Source organism: Hyperolius riggenbachi, chromosome 1, assembly GCF_040937935.1.
Source record: "Hyperolius riggenbachi isolate aHypRig1 chromosome 1, aHypRig1.pri, whole genome shotgun sequence".
Classification (NCBI taxonomy): domain Eukaryota; kingdom Metazoa; phylum Chordata; class Amphibia; order Anura; family Hyperoliidae; genus Hyperolius; species Hyperolius riggenbachi.
The window spans coordinates 171,031,468-171,047,864 of NC_090646.1; the positions used below are offsets into that span (position 1 = coordinate 171,031,468).

The following is a 16,397-nucleotide window of genomic DNA, read 5'->3' on the forward strand; positions in this document are numbered from 1 at the left end:
AGAGCCTCCATCCTTTTTTTTTTTATTCTTTAAAGATTTCCTTTAAATTCTCAAGCCTGAGCCTTAATAACAAATATAAACCCCTTAAATCTGTTCTCATAATGGAAGGGGGCAGAGCATATATGAAGTTAGAATTGTCAGCACTTGACTGACCCTGCATGAAATTTGCATGCAAGCCAAAAATATTTACATCAACAGTCTCTAATGGCCATTTTACACTAACCACATCATGTTGTGTTGCGGTACTCTTCCCTGCCTCAGCCCGTCGCAGTGGCCATTGAAGTCTGAGACATGCCGTGAGATGCAGCGGGAATTCTCCAGGCGCAGCACAAGCTGCAGGTGGCGTTACCCTGCGACTCCCAGAAATGTACCGGAAGTTGCATGTTCTTTTTGTCATCACAAGTGCGGCTGTAGCGCGGTTCGACTTTTCGGCTGTGGTGCGATTGCTCCAGATAGCACAGCTACTGCAGCGCGTTAATGTAAAAGGACCCTAAGGCCAAGTTCACACTGGCAATAAAAAAAAACAAAAAAAAAAACAGTCCAGTCACTGATCGTAGCTGAATTGATCCAGTGTTAACCAATAGATCTGTTCACATTGGTCCGTTCGAACGGACTGCAAGTTTGGTGCTGCAATGATTTTTCCAGACAGTGGAGCCCAGCAGAGCGGAAACGGACGCTGAAGCACTGTATTGGGGGCAATAAGAAACGGACCCTGTGGTACACACTGGCTAAAAAAACGTATTGTTCTAGCCAGCAAAATCTACTTTGGTGATTTTTTTTTTTTTTTTTTTTTTAATTTTTCTTTTTTTTTTTTTTTTTAACTAAAGTACCTCCACCTTCATGTTAATTTAAAGCTTGGATTAAGCCAGCATGATTTTATTAGTTGTGCATTCAGATTAACGAGGAACATTTTGAAAATATTGCTGAATGTTTACAGACCATTAAATCGCATGCTGAGACTTGTGGAAGGCTATAATATTTTAAATCCTGAATATCTTCAGAGATTGCTTCTTTTCAAATGAACCTTTAACAGCCAGAGACTTGTGCTCAGCTGCCTTTCAGTTATGCTCTATTTACTTTGTACATCTATTGCTATGAAAAGCATGTTGTAAAAACTTTCAGACTTGCTCTAAAGCCTCCTTGTGATTTTCCTAAGCTGAAGTAACAAAATAATACAATTACAATTAGTTCTGCTTGACTTGGACTTCCTAAGGAAACGTTCTTAGCCATTGATTCAAACGGTATAAATATTGCTAAAAGCAAGGTTTCTGATCTGTGGATGCTACATGAGCTTCCTACAGATTTTCCGGACTTCCCTAGCTCTAGGACTGCCTTACATACATCTGCCATTCGTTGAAAGGCAAGAAAATGGCGTATGTTTAAAGATGCCAGGAAATAGGGACACAGGGATATGGCCGATGGTAGAATATCGGTGACATTCACCGATCTTCAACTATTTAATGTTCATTTTCATTGGTAAAATATCTGTAAATATTCGTGATAATTTACTGCAGCTATTCCTAACCCTACTCTCACACAGAACCCTCCCCCTCCAATGCCTTCCCTTAGACCCCACCCCATCACATTAACGATAAATTTTACTGGGTGCAGAGATTTTTTTCTTACACACTTCAGCTGCTACGCTGCCTGTTCAGTAAGCCAGCACCTATTTAGCAGGAGACCTTAGGCAAGTCTCCCTAACACCGCTATTGCCTATAGAGCGCGTCCTAGTGGCTGCAGCTCTGGCGCTTTGAGTCCGCCAGGAGAAAAGCGCTATATACTGTAAGTGTTTGTCTTTGTCTTCTTTTACGCTGTCATTCTGCGTCTGTGCCCATTCATTGGTACTGGAGGCACAGTGGTTTGTAGTAAAGCAGTGATACGCATCACTCAAACAGCTTTTCCATGTTGCAATATACAGGTAGAAAAGGTTGAACAACATCTGTACCGATACCCTATCCAACCACTACCATTCCTATCTTCTCCTTTTCTCACGCACACACGCGCCAACAATTTTTTTTTTAATTGCCCTTGTCCCTTCTGCAGGTCCTCCTCCATCCTCTAACCCAGGGGTGATCAAACTTTTTCCGTTGTGGGCCGTATTCCTCTCCTCCCTCCCTGCAGAATTACAAGTGGTGCATTATGACAGGTTTTAACTTATCTAGTTGTACTGACGGCAGGTCACATGACTCTTTTGTGGCCATGGAAATCGTTGCTGGAAGCTGCAATTGGGTGAGTTAAACTTGTCATTACGCACCACTCGCAACTCTGCAGTGAGGGAGGAAGAGGTAGCAGGCCTTCCATCGGCAAACCGGATTTTAAGCACTAACGGGCCATGTATGGTGTGCTGGCCGTAGCTTGCCCAATTCTACTCTAACTTAATTGTTTCTTAAATGGAATCTTAAAAGAAACATCCAAGCAATAAAAAAACAAAATCCACTTACCTGTAGCTTCCTCCAGCCCCTGGCTGCCTTCCTGTGCCCTTGCCGCAGCTGAAGTGGCTCCCGGTGTCCCGCGCTGCGGAAGCAGACCTCGCCAGGTCAGCTTCATGTGCGCTCCACGGGGCGGGTCACCTGGTCAGCCAACGTCATCAGGCCTGTACTGCGCAGGCGGACCACGTGACCCGTGCGTGAAGCGCACAAGAAGCTGACTTGGGGGATGGAGAACAGGTGGAACTGTGGTAAGTGGATTTTTTTTTTTTTTTTTAAATGATGCTTGGACCTTCCCTTAAAGCCCAAAAAAGCAGTTTAACTTACCGGGGGCTTCTTGCAGCCCCCTGCAGTCATCCTGTGTCCATGCCGCCCTTCTGCAACCCTCCAGTCAGCAGTAGTGAGCCTCAAAGATGGGTATTCGTGGCTGGTCGCAGGCTGCTGTACATGCACGGCCTGGGGCCGCACGCATCTTGATTGTGCTCCTGTAGCTGAGAGAATTGTGCACATGTGCGGTAGCGATTATCCTGTACTGCAAATGTGCAGAATGCTGCTGTGCACAGGAGTGGGATGAGGCGCACAATCCGGGGCCAATGCGAGACGAGAGGATCACAGAGTGACAGCGTGGGCACATGACTGCAGGAGGCTGGAAAGTACCCCCAGGTAAGTTAAACTGCAGCCCGACCCAGAGGAGGCTGCCAGGGGGACATTTAGGTAGCAAAGAAGGGGGATAGAGGAGGAGAACAGGTGGAGCTGTGGGCATAAGTACAGCTTCCCATACATAGAAAAAAATAAGGGAACACCGAGAGCCCAATATAGTGTAGTATGTACAGGAACGGGTAATGAGAGGCATATGAATAAATATACTCACAAGTCAGGGTTACTGTATAGGTAACCACTGTATAGGCAGGTGAGGAGATAAGAGCTGTCCTTACTCAGGATTAAGATGTCGCTCTCTGTAGATAGGGATAAGAAAAGGGGGATTCAACCCCTCCACCAGGGGTGGATGCTGATATTGTAAGGAGAACAGAGAACATAATACCGTCAATTTTAATACAAACAAGTTTATTTATATACTCCAATAGACAGTGCAACGCATTTTGCAGGTATATTCCCGCTTCTTCAGGCAATAACAAGTAGGAGTACACACAGTGCAGTCTCAAGGTCGCGATAAGCGCCGAAGAGGCTCTTATCGTGACCTTGAGACTGCACTGTGTGTACTCCTACTTGTTGCCTGAAGAAACAGGAATATACCCATGAAAAGCGTTGCACTGTCTATTGGAGTATATACATAAACTTGTTTGTATTAAAACAATACAAATAATAATAATACATATTATGTTTACTTCAGGGAGATGAGTCCACCACCGCCTCCCGAGGAATTTTAAAGCTTTTAATACATTTTATTCTTTTAGCACCTCTGTTCTCCTTACAATAGCTTCCCATACATGGCTTCTTCATTTTTCCAACTGAGTTCGGCTCTTTTAAGATTCTCTTTAATCTTTTCTTACCCTCACTTATACAACCAGCCCTATTTTACCTTCCACCCTCTCATGTGGCATGTTCTACACATCCCTCACCTATCTTTCCACAATCCCCCTTCCTCCATGCCATCATTCCTGACCATTACCTACCTATCCACTGCTTATCTATCCCTCCAGATCCCATGCCACCTTACCTCCCTATCCACCCCTTGTGTACCCTTCCTTCCCACACTAGTTTCCTGCTTCTCACATACCCTCTAGCCCAGCGCTGGGCAAACTATGGCCTGCGTGTGCTATTACACTGGCCCACCAACAGGTGGCCAGATACCCCCCCCCCCTCCCTGCAGAGTTGCGAGTGGGCAGCGGGGGATTTGGAACTCTCCTTCAATCACCGCTTCCCACGCCATGGTTACAGGCGGTGACGCACCAGCGTGTTACACGTTGGCAGCCAGCATGTACTGCACTGGCAAGTCCTGATGTCACATCATGGGACGTCCTGTTGCCGTGGCGACGTGTCACGTGAATCAGTGATTGAAGGTGAGTTTCAAATCTCCCGCTGCTCGCTCGCAACTTTGCAGGGAGGGAGGGGGTTGAAATGTAAAGAATGCAGCCCGTGGTCCGCAGCATGCGTCTCGGGCCACTTAAAGATTGCCCAGCACTGTTCTAGCCCCTTATGCTTCCTAAGACAATATAGAGACTTGGAGGCTTAAAGGGAACCTAAATTGAGAAGGGATATGGATGTTTGCTTTTAAACAATACCAGTTGCTTGTCAGTCCTGCTGATCTCTTTGACTGCAGTAGTGGCTGAATCACACACCTGAAACAAGCATGCAGCTAATCCAGTCTGACTTCAGTCAGAGCACCTGATCAGCATGATTGTTGAGGGGCTGTGAATGAAAGTATTAGAAACACAGGATCAGCAGGAGAGTCAGGCAACTGGTATTATTTTAAAAGGGGAAATCCATACCCTTCTCAGTTTAGGTTCCCTTTAACTAAACTCCTTTTCACAGAGCTTTCATGTCACTTATTGCATCCATGTCTGTTCTTATACTTTGGAGAAATATTGCATTTAGCATAATAAGTTTGCTGGTCCTATCACTTTTCAATAACTCTTTTCTTTCTTGTAGTGACTCGGACTCCTCTTCTATATCTTCCTCTTCTTCATCATCTTCCTCGTCATCGCTGGTTTCAATGCTCCGAGTAGAGGAAGAGGAAATAATAGAAAACAATGATGCACCTCTGAAAACTAAAGATGAACTTCTTGTAGATGTGAGACAATCCATTTCCATAGTAAAATGCATTTTTTGATATGTCTCCATATGTAGTTTTGTTGTGCTGCTGGTGCTTTTTCTTTCTTTTCATTCTTTACAGTATTTTTTTTTGTTTTTCATTCTTTGCAATTTTCATTTTCAAATATTTTTCAGCAGTCTCGTAAATTCTGATCAATGTGTACCTTGCTGGCTGATTTCAGGTATCTGTAGCCTGAATCCTTGTAGTCTCTGCTTCTTTGCAGTTGCTGTTTTTCGCCAGAGAGGCAGTATTTTTCTTGAATTGGATATAAGGAAAGTGTGTGATGAGTGGTTTAGTGAAAGAAACTCTGTAACAATCCCCCCCCCTTCATTGTCCTCCTAAGCCTCAGGGATCCAGCGCTAGTAGCACCCACAATAGAGCCGAAAAGCTGTCAGCTGTGATACAGGCGCAGAAACGCCTGCAATATTTACCTTACCAGGTTCCAGCACAGGTGCAGTATCTGCTTTCCTATGGACTCCGGCAGAAATGGCCTAGCCCGATCGGGTCCACTCCACTGCTCAGGGGTGAGTTGCCTGCACAGTAAAGCGGACCAGATCGCTCTCGGCTATTTCCACCTAAGCCAGATAGGAAAGTCGCTACTGTGCCTGCGCAGGATCGTGGTAGGTAAATATTTGCCTCACCGGTGTTCAGGTGCTGCCATTGCTGGATACCGGAGGCTGAAGAGGACAGGGGAAGCCTCATTGGAATCCAGAGACTCCCCCTCTCGAGGTAATTATCCCCAGTGCGGGAGGGGGTTACAGATTCTCTTTAATAGTTGTGTAGTTGTATTGCAAGTACCATACTAGTGAGATGTGGTGGTTGGTTTGAGAAGCTGTCCTGAGGGTCTGGACAAAAATAATTACTCCTGTATCATTTCCTGGTCCATCACATGCTTGGATTTTTAGTGGCATCTTCTGCAGTAGGATTGAGTTAAACTTTACAAACTTTACAAATCATGTTTGATTTTGGTTGTAGAAAGGATGTCACAAGTGTATTTGGCTGTTAGATGTTCAATAAGCGGCTATTTTTTGTCTTCAGAGTTCTTTGTTTTTTAACTGTTCTGTGCTTTGTCATTTTTTTCTGCTTTTGGTACATTCATATGTTAACAAGCCAGAGTAAGCTTCAACTGATTAGAAAAGATAGATGACAGGATCTGAATAGTCATACTGTAAAGCTTAAATAACATCTTGTACACACATTTGAGAGATTTAATAACAATGTAATTAAAGAGATTTGAGAAGCTACAACTGCTAGGCTTAGTTTTGAGATGAATACAGATACCTAGTAGTATGCACATGGGAATCTGGGTAAGCTTAGCTAATGTAACTCAATTTTTATATACTGCTTCATAGTGTTTGAAGGGAAGAATCTTAGCGGAGCGGTGGGATGCCTAGCGTTCGCAATCACAATTCTGCATTCCGATTACACTTGCGAAGAATCGCTTCAAAGATGCTTCATGCCGCGCATTCACAATGTCCAAAAATCGCAAGAGCTGCAGTGTGAATGGTTCCATAGACTTTGCTTTGCCATAGCGCTTTTCCAATCTGCAGCTATTTGCAGTGCTGCTGAAAATGCTCCAGTGTGAATGGGCCATTAGTCTGTTATCTTGTCACTAACTGTCCTTCAGAGTGGCTCACAATTAAATCCTTATCACAGTAATACATACATCATAGTCTTATCTGCCGCATTTAATCTAGTGTGTGGACATAGTTTAACTACCACACACTAGATTAAACGTGGCAGATACGGTTTTTTGCTTCAGGTGAGAATTGTTTGTGCATCTAGTGGTGTGTAGATCCAGCATGCCGGATCCTAAGTGATGCTCAAGCTACTGCCAAGTTTGTTTTCCACATTCCCACCGCTTACGGGTAACTGCTCTGTCGTCCCTCAAACGCCCTCCATAGCAACAAACTAGTATTTATAGAACTCTGCAACAAACTTTTGTGTGAGGTTCTATCCTTGCCAGGCGACAGAAAATTAAGGTGTATATTTAGACCAGTTTTGCTCTATAAAAAAAAAAAAAAAAAAAAACCTCCACAATCCGAACTGAACCCACTTAAACACATATGTATACTCTGTATACTGTGTTGTTGTTTGACATGCAGATTGCATTTATGGTGGTCGGGGAGTAATGGTGCTTTCACATATCACCTAGACACCTTTTGAGATGCTAAGATATTATCTGGCTCAGGTTTTTTCTTTTTTTGTTTGACGCTCTCTTATTTGCTTTATGCAGCAAGAGAAGAGTGAAAAGTTAGAAAAGGCTGACATTTTTAACCTCCCTGGCGTTCAATTTCCCAGGGATTTCTGTGCAAAAAGTGGTACAATTAATTTTCTTGAATTTTTTTCTGCAACTTACCAAAATGTGTTAATCAGAGGTCTGGTATACATTTATTTATCTATCTATCTATCTATCTATCTATCTATCTATCTATCTATCTATCTATAATACTAATAAAAGTGTCAGGCACTTAAATGATAGTAAAAAATAAATTCACTTTAATAATTACAAACAGAAAAATCCATCTCCAATATGATGCAGAAAAAAGATAAAAATATAATGCGGAAAGAAAAAATACTTTTTACACAGTGTTATACAGTGTTTAGAACACCTCTCTTGTGTGGTACTCTTTGAAGCAGGGCACCACACACAGTGCCACATCACAGTCCGGGCAATTGTACCGGGTCTCTCTACGGACTTTTTTACCCTCCCCATCAGTCTTTGAAGAGCACACCACACACCTTCTACAAGGATGTTGCTTCTTTGCAGTCGATGGCAGCAACTCCGGAAAATGGCGCCCAGTGAGTCGTTCGGGGTTCACAACATAGGACGCCCGCCGTCCCACTCTACTTGCCTGTGGTTTGGGGGTATTTCAGGAATATTGCCTCACAGATTTGCCACACGGAGTCATGGTGTGGCATAATTATGTCACACCATTTTTTATAGAGAACAAAAGGGTTCCAAAGGCACTGTTCAAGAAGGTGGCGGAAAATGTTTTTGTAATATTTTTTCTGCTGCTTACGGATCGCAGGATAGAATGTAAGTGCCTGGTCAGCTCGGCCCCCCCCCCCTCCCCCCCCCCCCCCCATGGTGTGGTTGTAGTCCAGCACTACCTGGGGTTTCTGGACCTCCTTTCCACCTCTGGTCGTTGTGAGGACTGTAGCAGCATTGTGTACTGTGCTTAGAAGGCACACGTCCTTTTTATCGCGCCACCGCAGCGCCATGACCTTGCCCTTCTGCCAGGCCACAATTTCTCCAGTTTTTAATTTTTTGCTAGAAAATGTGTATGGCATTTGGCGGCGGCAAGCCCTCACAGTGCCATAAGTGTCTGTTTTGTGTAACAACAGGTACTCGTACAGTTCTGGCGAGGTGTAAAAGTTATCCGTCGTCAAACAGTATCCCTTATCCAGTAACGGATCAATGAGGGTGAGCACCGATGAAGTTGCCAGGCCGTAAGCACTATACTTGGGGTCAAACTTGGTGCCTTTCCCTGTATAGATGACAGAGTTCCAGATGTATCCGGATATTGACTCGCACAACATGAAACTCTTGACCCCAAAGCGTGCCCTCTTAGATGCAATAAATTGAATCCAGCTGAGCCTACCTTTTTATAGGCCATGAGAGACTCATCGACTGTGATATCACGCTCTGGTGTGTAGGTGGTCCTGAAATTGGACATGATCAGCTGGTACAGCTCCCAAATCTTTTTTAGCTTGGGTGCAGGGTGGGTGGCCTCATCAAACTCCTCATTGTTGCTGAAATGCAAGAATTTCATGATGAGGGAGAACCGGTACTCCGACATCACGGACCCAAAGAACGGTGTGGCCAGGATTCGATTTGTGGACCAGTACTACTTCTGGAGCGGCTTACCCACCACTCCTTGGAGGATAATGACCAGGAACCGCCAGATATCCTCGCTGGTGACAGGTTCCCATTTCCTGGTCCTGGAGAACCTGCTAGAAGGAGCAGCCAGCTGCTGCGCTGCGTAGCGATTGGTCTCCTGCACAATCATGCCAATCACCTCTTCAGTCAAGAAAAGTTCCATGTAGGCCAGGGGGCTGTGGTCACACTCCCGCTTCTGTCCAGGTGACCCAGTAAAAGGGAACCTAGGGGGTGGTTCCTGAGTCAGACAGCCCATCTCGCACCAGGTACGCACCACACTAGCCGAGCTTTCGCTGTCGCTCTCACTGGTAGTCTCGGATGCCGATGACAGGTCTCCTGGCATATCGCTGTCAGTCGAATCCACCACGGACTCCACATCACTGTCACTCTCCTCCAAGATGTCCAGGAGTGCTTGGTCAGAGAGATGCCTTCTGGAACTCGAGGCCATGATAGCAGTCAGCCAAAGGTCAACCAGGGGTCAAATGTCAACCAAAGGACAGCGACAAAAAAAAAAAATCTGCAGCAAAGACAACCAGAAATTACAGCAGTCGTTAGAACGACTATACCGCAACTCTGAATAAATCTAAGGCAGAAAGCAGCAAATAAGCAAATCAAAGCACAGAAATCACAGGAGCTGAGCTGAAAACAACTAGCACTGGACTCTGGGACTCTGAAAAGAGAATGAGGGGAATAACTGCCAAGCTATTTATACTTGTTGGTATTAGATTCAAATACAGGTGTTTGTATTTTGGATCTAATAATAAACACTTTTGAATTCATTCATTCATTTTGTGATGTAATATGTGCGCCTGCCAGTAGGTGGCGCACACAGAGCATCACTCGGGAACTGGAAGACGGAAGTCTTCATTTTGCCGGGGACACAGAGGATTACTGCAGCTGGGGGAGACTCAGAAGGCGGCAGAGGGACACAGAACGACCGGGAGACGGTGAAAACAGGCGGAAACTGCCGCTATCAGCAGTGGCGTGTGAGTGACATGCTGGACGAACAGATCCGTCCATACCGCTCACAGCATGTTTTCTGCAGACGTGTACACACGTCTATACCGCCAGGGAGGTTAAGGCATTTTGGAGTTCTCTAGATTTGAATCGCAGTCCAGGTGTGATATCTTAGTTGTGACTAAATGTCATGGGCAATGCAAAAGACCCAGTCATGGAGGGTTCTGTTGCTCATCAAGCTTAGTTCAACTGCCATTTGTCGTAGAATGAATTAAGATTCATGGTTCTCTATACATGGAAGTTGCTAATTTGTTATGCAATATGGATGTCCTGATGAAGCACACAGATTTTGAACTTTGGTTATTCTAGTTGCATCCGGTGTAGTGTGCAGTCCCCACCCACACTCCACAGTCCCTGAGGAAGAGTCCCTACTTGGGAACTAAATCCTTCTGTCCCTCTTTCATCCTCATTTGTCTTTCTTTCTTCTACTGAAAAATGTGCAACTCTAAACTTTATTCCCATCATTTAAATTGATATATTTCTTATTTTCAAATGTTTAACGTGAAGGAAAACTACTGATAGAAAGGACCAGAGTGCAACAAATGATACACCTACATCTTTTGCTTATGGGTCATTTGTGGTATGCATGGCAAGGGGTGTGGCAGGGGCATGGTTTGAGGTGTCACAGGGGGCATGCCTTAAAGTGTCCCTCTTTCTTATCTCAATCTTGGAAGGTATGACTCCCCTTGTTCGCTCTGCATACAGTGGCTTAATAGTTATTTTCCATATTTGCTTTGAGAATTTGGCATTGTGTGTTTTTCTTGTGGCAGGAGAAGCATGTCCAAATTGCTGTGAAGTCTTGTAGGACACTTGAATGTAAGCAAGCTTTTAAAGGAAATGCTTGCAGTCTTTAACCATTTCGGTACCAGCGGTCTCAGGCCCCTTAAGCACCAGAGACCGCTGGTACGAAAACAAGTCCCAATCATGTCATGCCACATGGATTCGCCACTACCGCCTCTCACTGCTCTCCCATCGCTGAAGCTCACTCGCTCTGCTGTCGCTATGATGGCAGAGCTCCATGAGACTGTCATGAGCCAATTTCATTGGCTCCTGCCCCTGTGATCAATGCAAGCCAATGAGATTGGCTCACGTTGTCAGGAGCCATTTAAATCTGCTCCTGACAAGCACACAGAGCTTTGCTGTCATACCAACAACGGGGCAGGTGAGCTGTATTGGCAGGTACGCACGGCAGGGAAGATTAAATCTGCACCCTGGCACGGGTAACAGCTGCCAAACAGGGCGTAGATTTCAACTAGTGTGGTCCGGAAGCGGTTAAAAAGAAAAAGGATGTACATATTGTCTTGTTTAGTCCCAGTTTTTGCCTGTTCTGTCAGCAGTGAGGTATAAATTCCACCTACTTTACCTAAGATTTAAAACTCAAGGCATCACAATTAGAAGTGATTAAAAACCATCTGTCTTAAATTGATTTAAGTACTCACAATGCCAGAAATCATTTCAGACTATGATTTCTTAAATACCCATCAGCTCCACATTTTCACATCTTATTAGGCAAGTGACATTTTCTTCTGTAACCTCTCCCAATCAATGTCTAGCTGAACAAGGAGCAGGTGGTGGTGTTAAGCATTTACAAGTAAATCCACGTAATATGAAATTGCACAAAATTGTAATTCCCTGAGTATCCTCCATTGCTGATTATTTGTGCTAAATTTACGGCTTTAAATACATATGCAAAAGCATACATTGAGGCGTGTACCATGAAAAAGCTTGCTAAATAAATAAAATCACACTTGCTGTAGAAATAGGTTTTCCAAATATTGATATTCGTGTATAGAGATGGTCAGTGAGATGCTTATCATTTTGGCTTTGCATGGTTTGTGCAAACTGTATACAGCTAGGAACTGGTCCAGCCAAAAAGTACATTTGATTAGCCCAATTCCAAGGTTCATACAATTTGCATTAAATTTACATTCAAAGAATTTTTTACATATCATTGACCATCTCTACTCATGTGTGAAGCTTCAAGGACACCTGAACTGAGAGAGAGATAGAGGTTGCCATATTTATTTCCTTTAACCACTTAAGTCTTATCTGGATGGATATATCCGTCCTGATAGACTGAGCTGCTCCGGCTGCCTGAGGTGCGTGATCGCTCCCGCCGCCTGCTGTTAGCCCCCCAATCAATGAATGGGAATATACTTCCCATTCATCGATCTAAGTCCCCCGCAGAAAAAGGACGGTCTGTTTTTAGAGGCTGCGGTCTTTCTGCACACAAAAAAAAAGTCCCGTCCTCTTTCTTGTTCCTGGAAGCGAGATTGTTTGCTTCCAGGACTTTTTGACCAGGCCATTTTCCCCCCACCAACAGAGCTCTCCTTTGGTGGGGTCTGATCACCCCAGGTTTGTGTTTTTGTTTTTTTCAGTTTTTTAATAACTAATTTTTTTTATTATGCTAATTTCCCTCCCTCTCCCTGTCTGCGTATCCTAGCAATCAGCTCTATCACAGCGGATCGCTTCTGTTTCCCCCATGAGGACAGCCGTGTCACACAGCTGTCCCCTGTACAGCGCTGCTGTAGATCACAGCGCTGTACATGTTAGACGGCGATTTTGCTGTCTAACAGTCTCCCGATTGGCGATCACCGCTCAGAGACTGAAAACGGAGCTCTGCTCTGCCCACCAAGCAGGAGATGCGAGCACAGTCTGCGCGCGATCTCCTGCAAATAAGAGCCCCAGGACTTTACGCCAATTGGTGTTAGGCGGTCCTGGGGCTGCCGCCGCGGCCACGCCCATCGGTGTGATGCGGTCGGCAAGTAGTTAATTATATTACATTTTTAAAATTTGCTTTTTTTTTTTTTTTTTTTTTTTATCCCGCACCAAAAATTACCCAAATACATTTGTTAATAAAAAAAAAAAAACACATACCGGTAGTTATCTAAGGGTCTGAACTTTTTAAAAATGCATGTCAAGAGAGTATATTATTTTTATATTCTACTATTATAAGCTTATAAATAGTGATGGACGCAAATTGAAAAAATGCACCTTTATTTCTAAATGAAATATTGGTGCCATAAATTGTGATAGGGACATCATTTAAATGGTGTAATAACTGGGACAAAAGGGCAAATAAAATACAGGAGTTTTAATTACAGTAGCATGTATTCATTTCAAACTATAATGGCCAAAATTTGAGAAATAATGAATTATTTCAATTTCTTTTTTTTAATCTTCCTGTTAGAATGGATTTAGAAAAAAAATTCTTAGAAAAATGTACCACCCAAAAAAAGCCTAATTAGTGACAGAAAAAACACGATGTAGATCAATTAATTGTGAGAAGTACCGGTAGTAATAGTAATTGACGAATGAATGGGAGGTGAAAGTTGCTCGGATGCATAAGGTGAACAACACTGTAGGCTGAAGTGGTTAACAATACCAGTTGCCTGGCAGTCCTGATTTACTACCTTTAGCACTGTCTGAATCACGCACCTGAAACAAGCATGCAGCTACTGTAGTGAGACTTCTGTCAGAAAAATCTGCTCTGGATAATTGTTCAGGGACTATGGCTAAAATTATGCAGCTGTGTTCCCACTTGAGCAGGAAATGGATATTTTTTTTTTTGTAATTTCTCCGTTTATCACTAACCTGACTGAGGGCTGGAACCCACAGGAGCGCTTTTGGCAGTGTTTTGGCAGCAATGCGATACGCTAGCAGTTTGCCAAAACGCTGGGCTAATGTTAATGGATGGGGCAACTTCCACAGGAGCGTTTGCGTTTCCCAGAAACGCAAACGCAGGACCTGCAGCATTTTGGGAGCGTTATCGCTTCAATGTAAAGTATTGAAACGCTAGCAGAAATGCTCAGCAAAACCTAAACTGAGCGGTTTTGCTAGCGTTTTGCGGTTCAGCACACTGTAACAAAATTAAAAATAATTCACAGGACCAATCAGGATAAAAACGCAAAACGCTATGCACCCGCTGGGCAAAAAAATACAATGTTGCAAAACACGACCAAAAACGCGCATGAATCCGCTTGCAAACCGCTCAGACAAAACGCTAGCGGTTGCATTTTGCGTTTGCTGATTTCAGTGGGTTCCAGGCCTTAAAGCTCCTATTATTATTTCTCACTCTTTTCACTCTGCACTTTTGCGCAGTCCGCAATATTCCCAGGCAGGCGGATGCATTCCCCCATATAACCTATGGTGAAGCGCATCTGCCCCGGGCTACCTGTCCTGCCACTCTGTTCACGTACACAGCCCAGCAGCCGGCAGAAGAATGGGGATCTCCATTGGACTGCAAAAGACCAATGGGAATCTTCAGCAACAGGGAGAATTCTCATTGGTTCATGGAGGACCAATGAAAATTCTCTGTTGCTGGTGAAAATTGGTCTATTGCATGCTATGGAGAGCTCCATGCTCCTGTTGGCCTCTGGGCTGAGTACAGAATGACCGAACAGCAGTGATCGCTTAGCGGATGCGCTTACCGTACCTTGTTTTGCATCCGCTCAAGTGGGACCCGAACCCAAGAAGCAGTATTAGTTGGACAGTCAGTCAACAGGTATTGTTTTCAATCGCTGTACCTTAGAAAAACATCCATAGTGTGACGCAGCTCTTAAACCTTTTTTCCCCCTCCTGGTTTACCGTATATACTCGAGTATAAGCTGCCCCCCCTCCCCCACAGCTTTTACTGTAAAAACCTGGAAAATGTTTGACCCGAGTATAATGCGAGGCAAAACCCACAACCACAACACCACTCACAGCCATGGCCGGCCACACCACCACGGCCACCATATATTAGAAAAGGATAAGTTCAACAGATTGCGACAATAAGCCAGAACGTAGGCCTACAATGGAGATGGATATGCAAAGAGCTCCTGTTGGAAAGTTTAAGTTGGCATAAAGATAAAGCAAGCAACGCAGATCCACAGTCATGTATCTAAAACTTGATATAGGAATACAGGGATTCTCACCACTCAGTGGACACTGTCCAAGGCTACAACTCGAGATGAGGTTAGCCGGGTCCTCCAATAGAACATTTTTAGTGTGTCGTCTCCCTCAGAAGATTCACCTCTGTGCATATAGTGGGGGCACCTTGGGGGTTACTCAAAGAGTAGTGACTCGAGTATTCGCAGAGACCCCCATTTTTGGGCCACTTTTTTTGGCCCAAAAATTTAGGCTTGTACTAGAGTATATACAGTACTTCAAAATACATGGTCAAGAGCCCAGTCAATCCTTGTTTCCTATACCACAAACTGTTGCTACTATATACTGCAGTACTCAGAGAGATTCAGCTGTGCCTTCACCTTTCAACAAAAGAATTATGCCATCCAAACAGCAGCATCCCAGCACACAAACTTGCTGGTTTCAGGACCTTTTATCATGTGATCCAAATATCCACACATCATTTTTAATTGAAAAAGCCCCATGTTATACTAAAATAAGATGACATTTGAGCTTTCTGATTACTAGGCCATTAGATGATATTTATACATCTGTGCTTGGAGATGGGCTTTAATTATATGAGCCCAAAGTTTATGTAGCAAATGCCCTGAAATAGGAAACATTTATGTAGAAATAAGTAAACCATCATTAAGCTATTATCCTTTAATTATATTGTTTACAACAGTTTTATTTTTGCATGAGCAATTATAGAGAATCCGCTGAGGCCATGATCTTTAAATGTGCGTAATAGAAGCTAGATCAGTTAGTATAAGCCACTTGTTCTCTACAAAAGATGATCATTATGAAGTAATTGCACCAAATGAGATGTTAAGCTCATATTATAAATAATGCATTTTATTAGCTATATTTGCAGTATTAGGGAACATAGAGTCCACAACGTAAAGGCTGTTTTCCACTATCAGCGTTTCGACAAACTCTAGGTCCTTCACCACTTATGGAAATTTCTTGGGAACAATTCCATGAGTGCAATACAATTTTCTGTTTCAAAATGTCGGTCTTGCTGCATTTTTCAAGTGTTTGCACTTGTTGTAAATCCACTTACAGCCAGGGCTGTGGAGTCGGAGCAATTTTGGGTACTTGGAGTTGGAGTCGGTGGTTTCATAAACTGAGGAGTCGGATGATTTTTTTTTTTTTTTTTTACTAAATCCTTAGTTCTGGTAAGTATTAGACTAAAGGCCCATACACACGTCGGATTTTCCCGAACGACGGGTCGTTTGAACGTCCCGTCGTTCAGTCGTCCGCACACCAAATCGGGCGTGTGTACAGTCCGTCGTTCGGGTGATAAGACTGATTTTGAGCGATCCGATGTGTGTATGGGCCTTAAGGTGTCTGAGTCGGAGGCATTTTGGGTACTTGGAGTCGGAGTCTGTAGTTTCAAAAACTGGTTGGA

General features: G+C 43.8%; 1 protein-coding gene across 2 annotated transcripts in view; it reads left to right on the top strand.

Moving 5' to 3' along the window:
- The window catches only part of NAF1 (nuclear assembly factor 1 ribonucleoprotein), an 84,624-nt gene that overhangs the window by 15,398 nt on the left and 52,829 nt on the right, over window positions 1-16,397 (top strand). For both annotated transcript variants that reach the window (XM_068269460.1, XM_068269468.1), the window contains exon 3: window positions 5,037-5,178. In XM_068269460.1, the coding sequence (XP_068125561.1) occupies window positions 5,037-5,178 (142 nt within the window). The remainder of the gene's footprint in view (window positions 1-5,036; window positions 5,179-16,397) is intronic.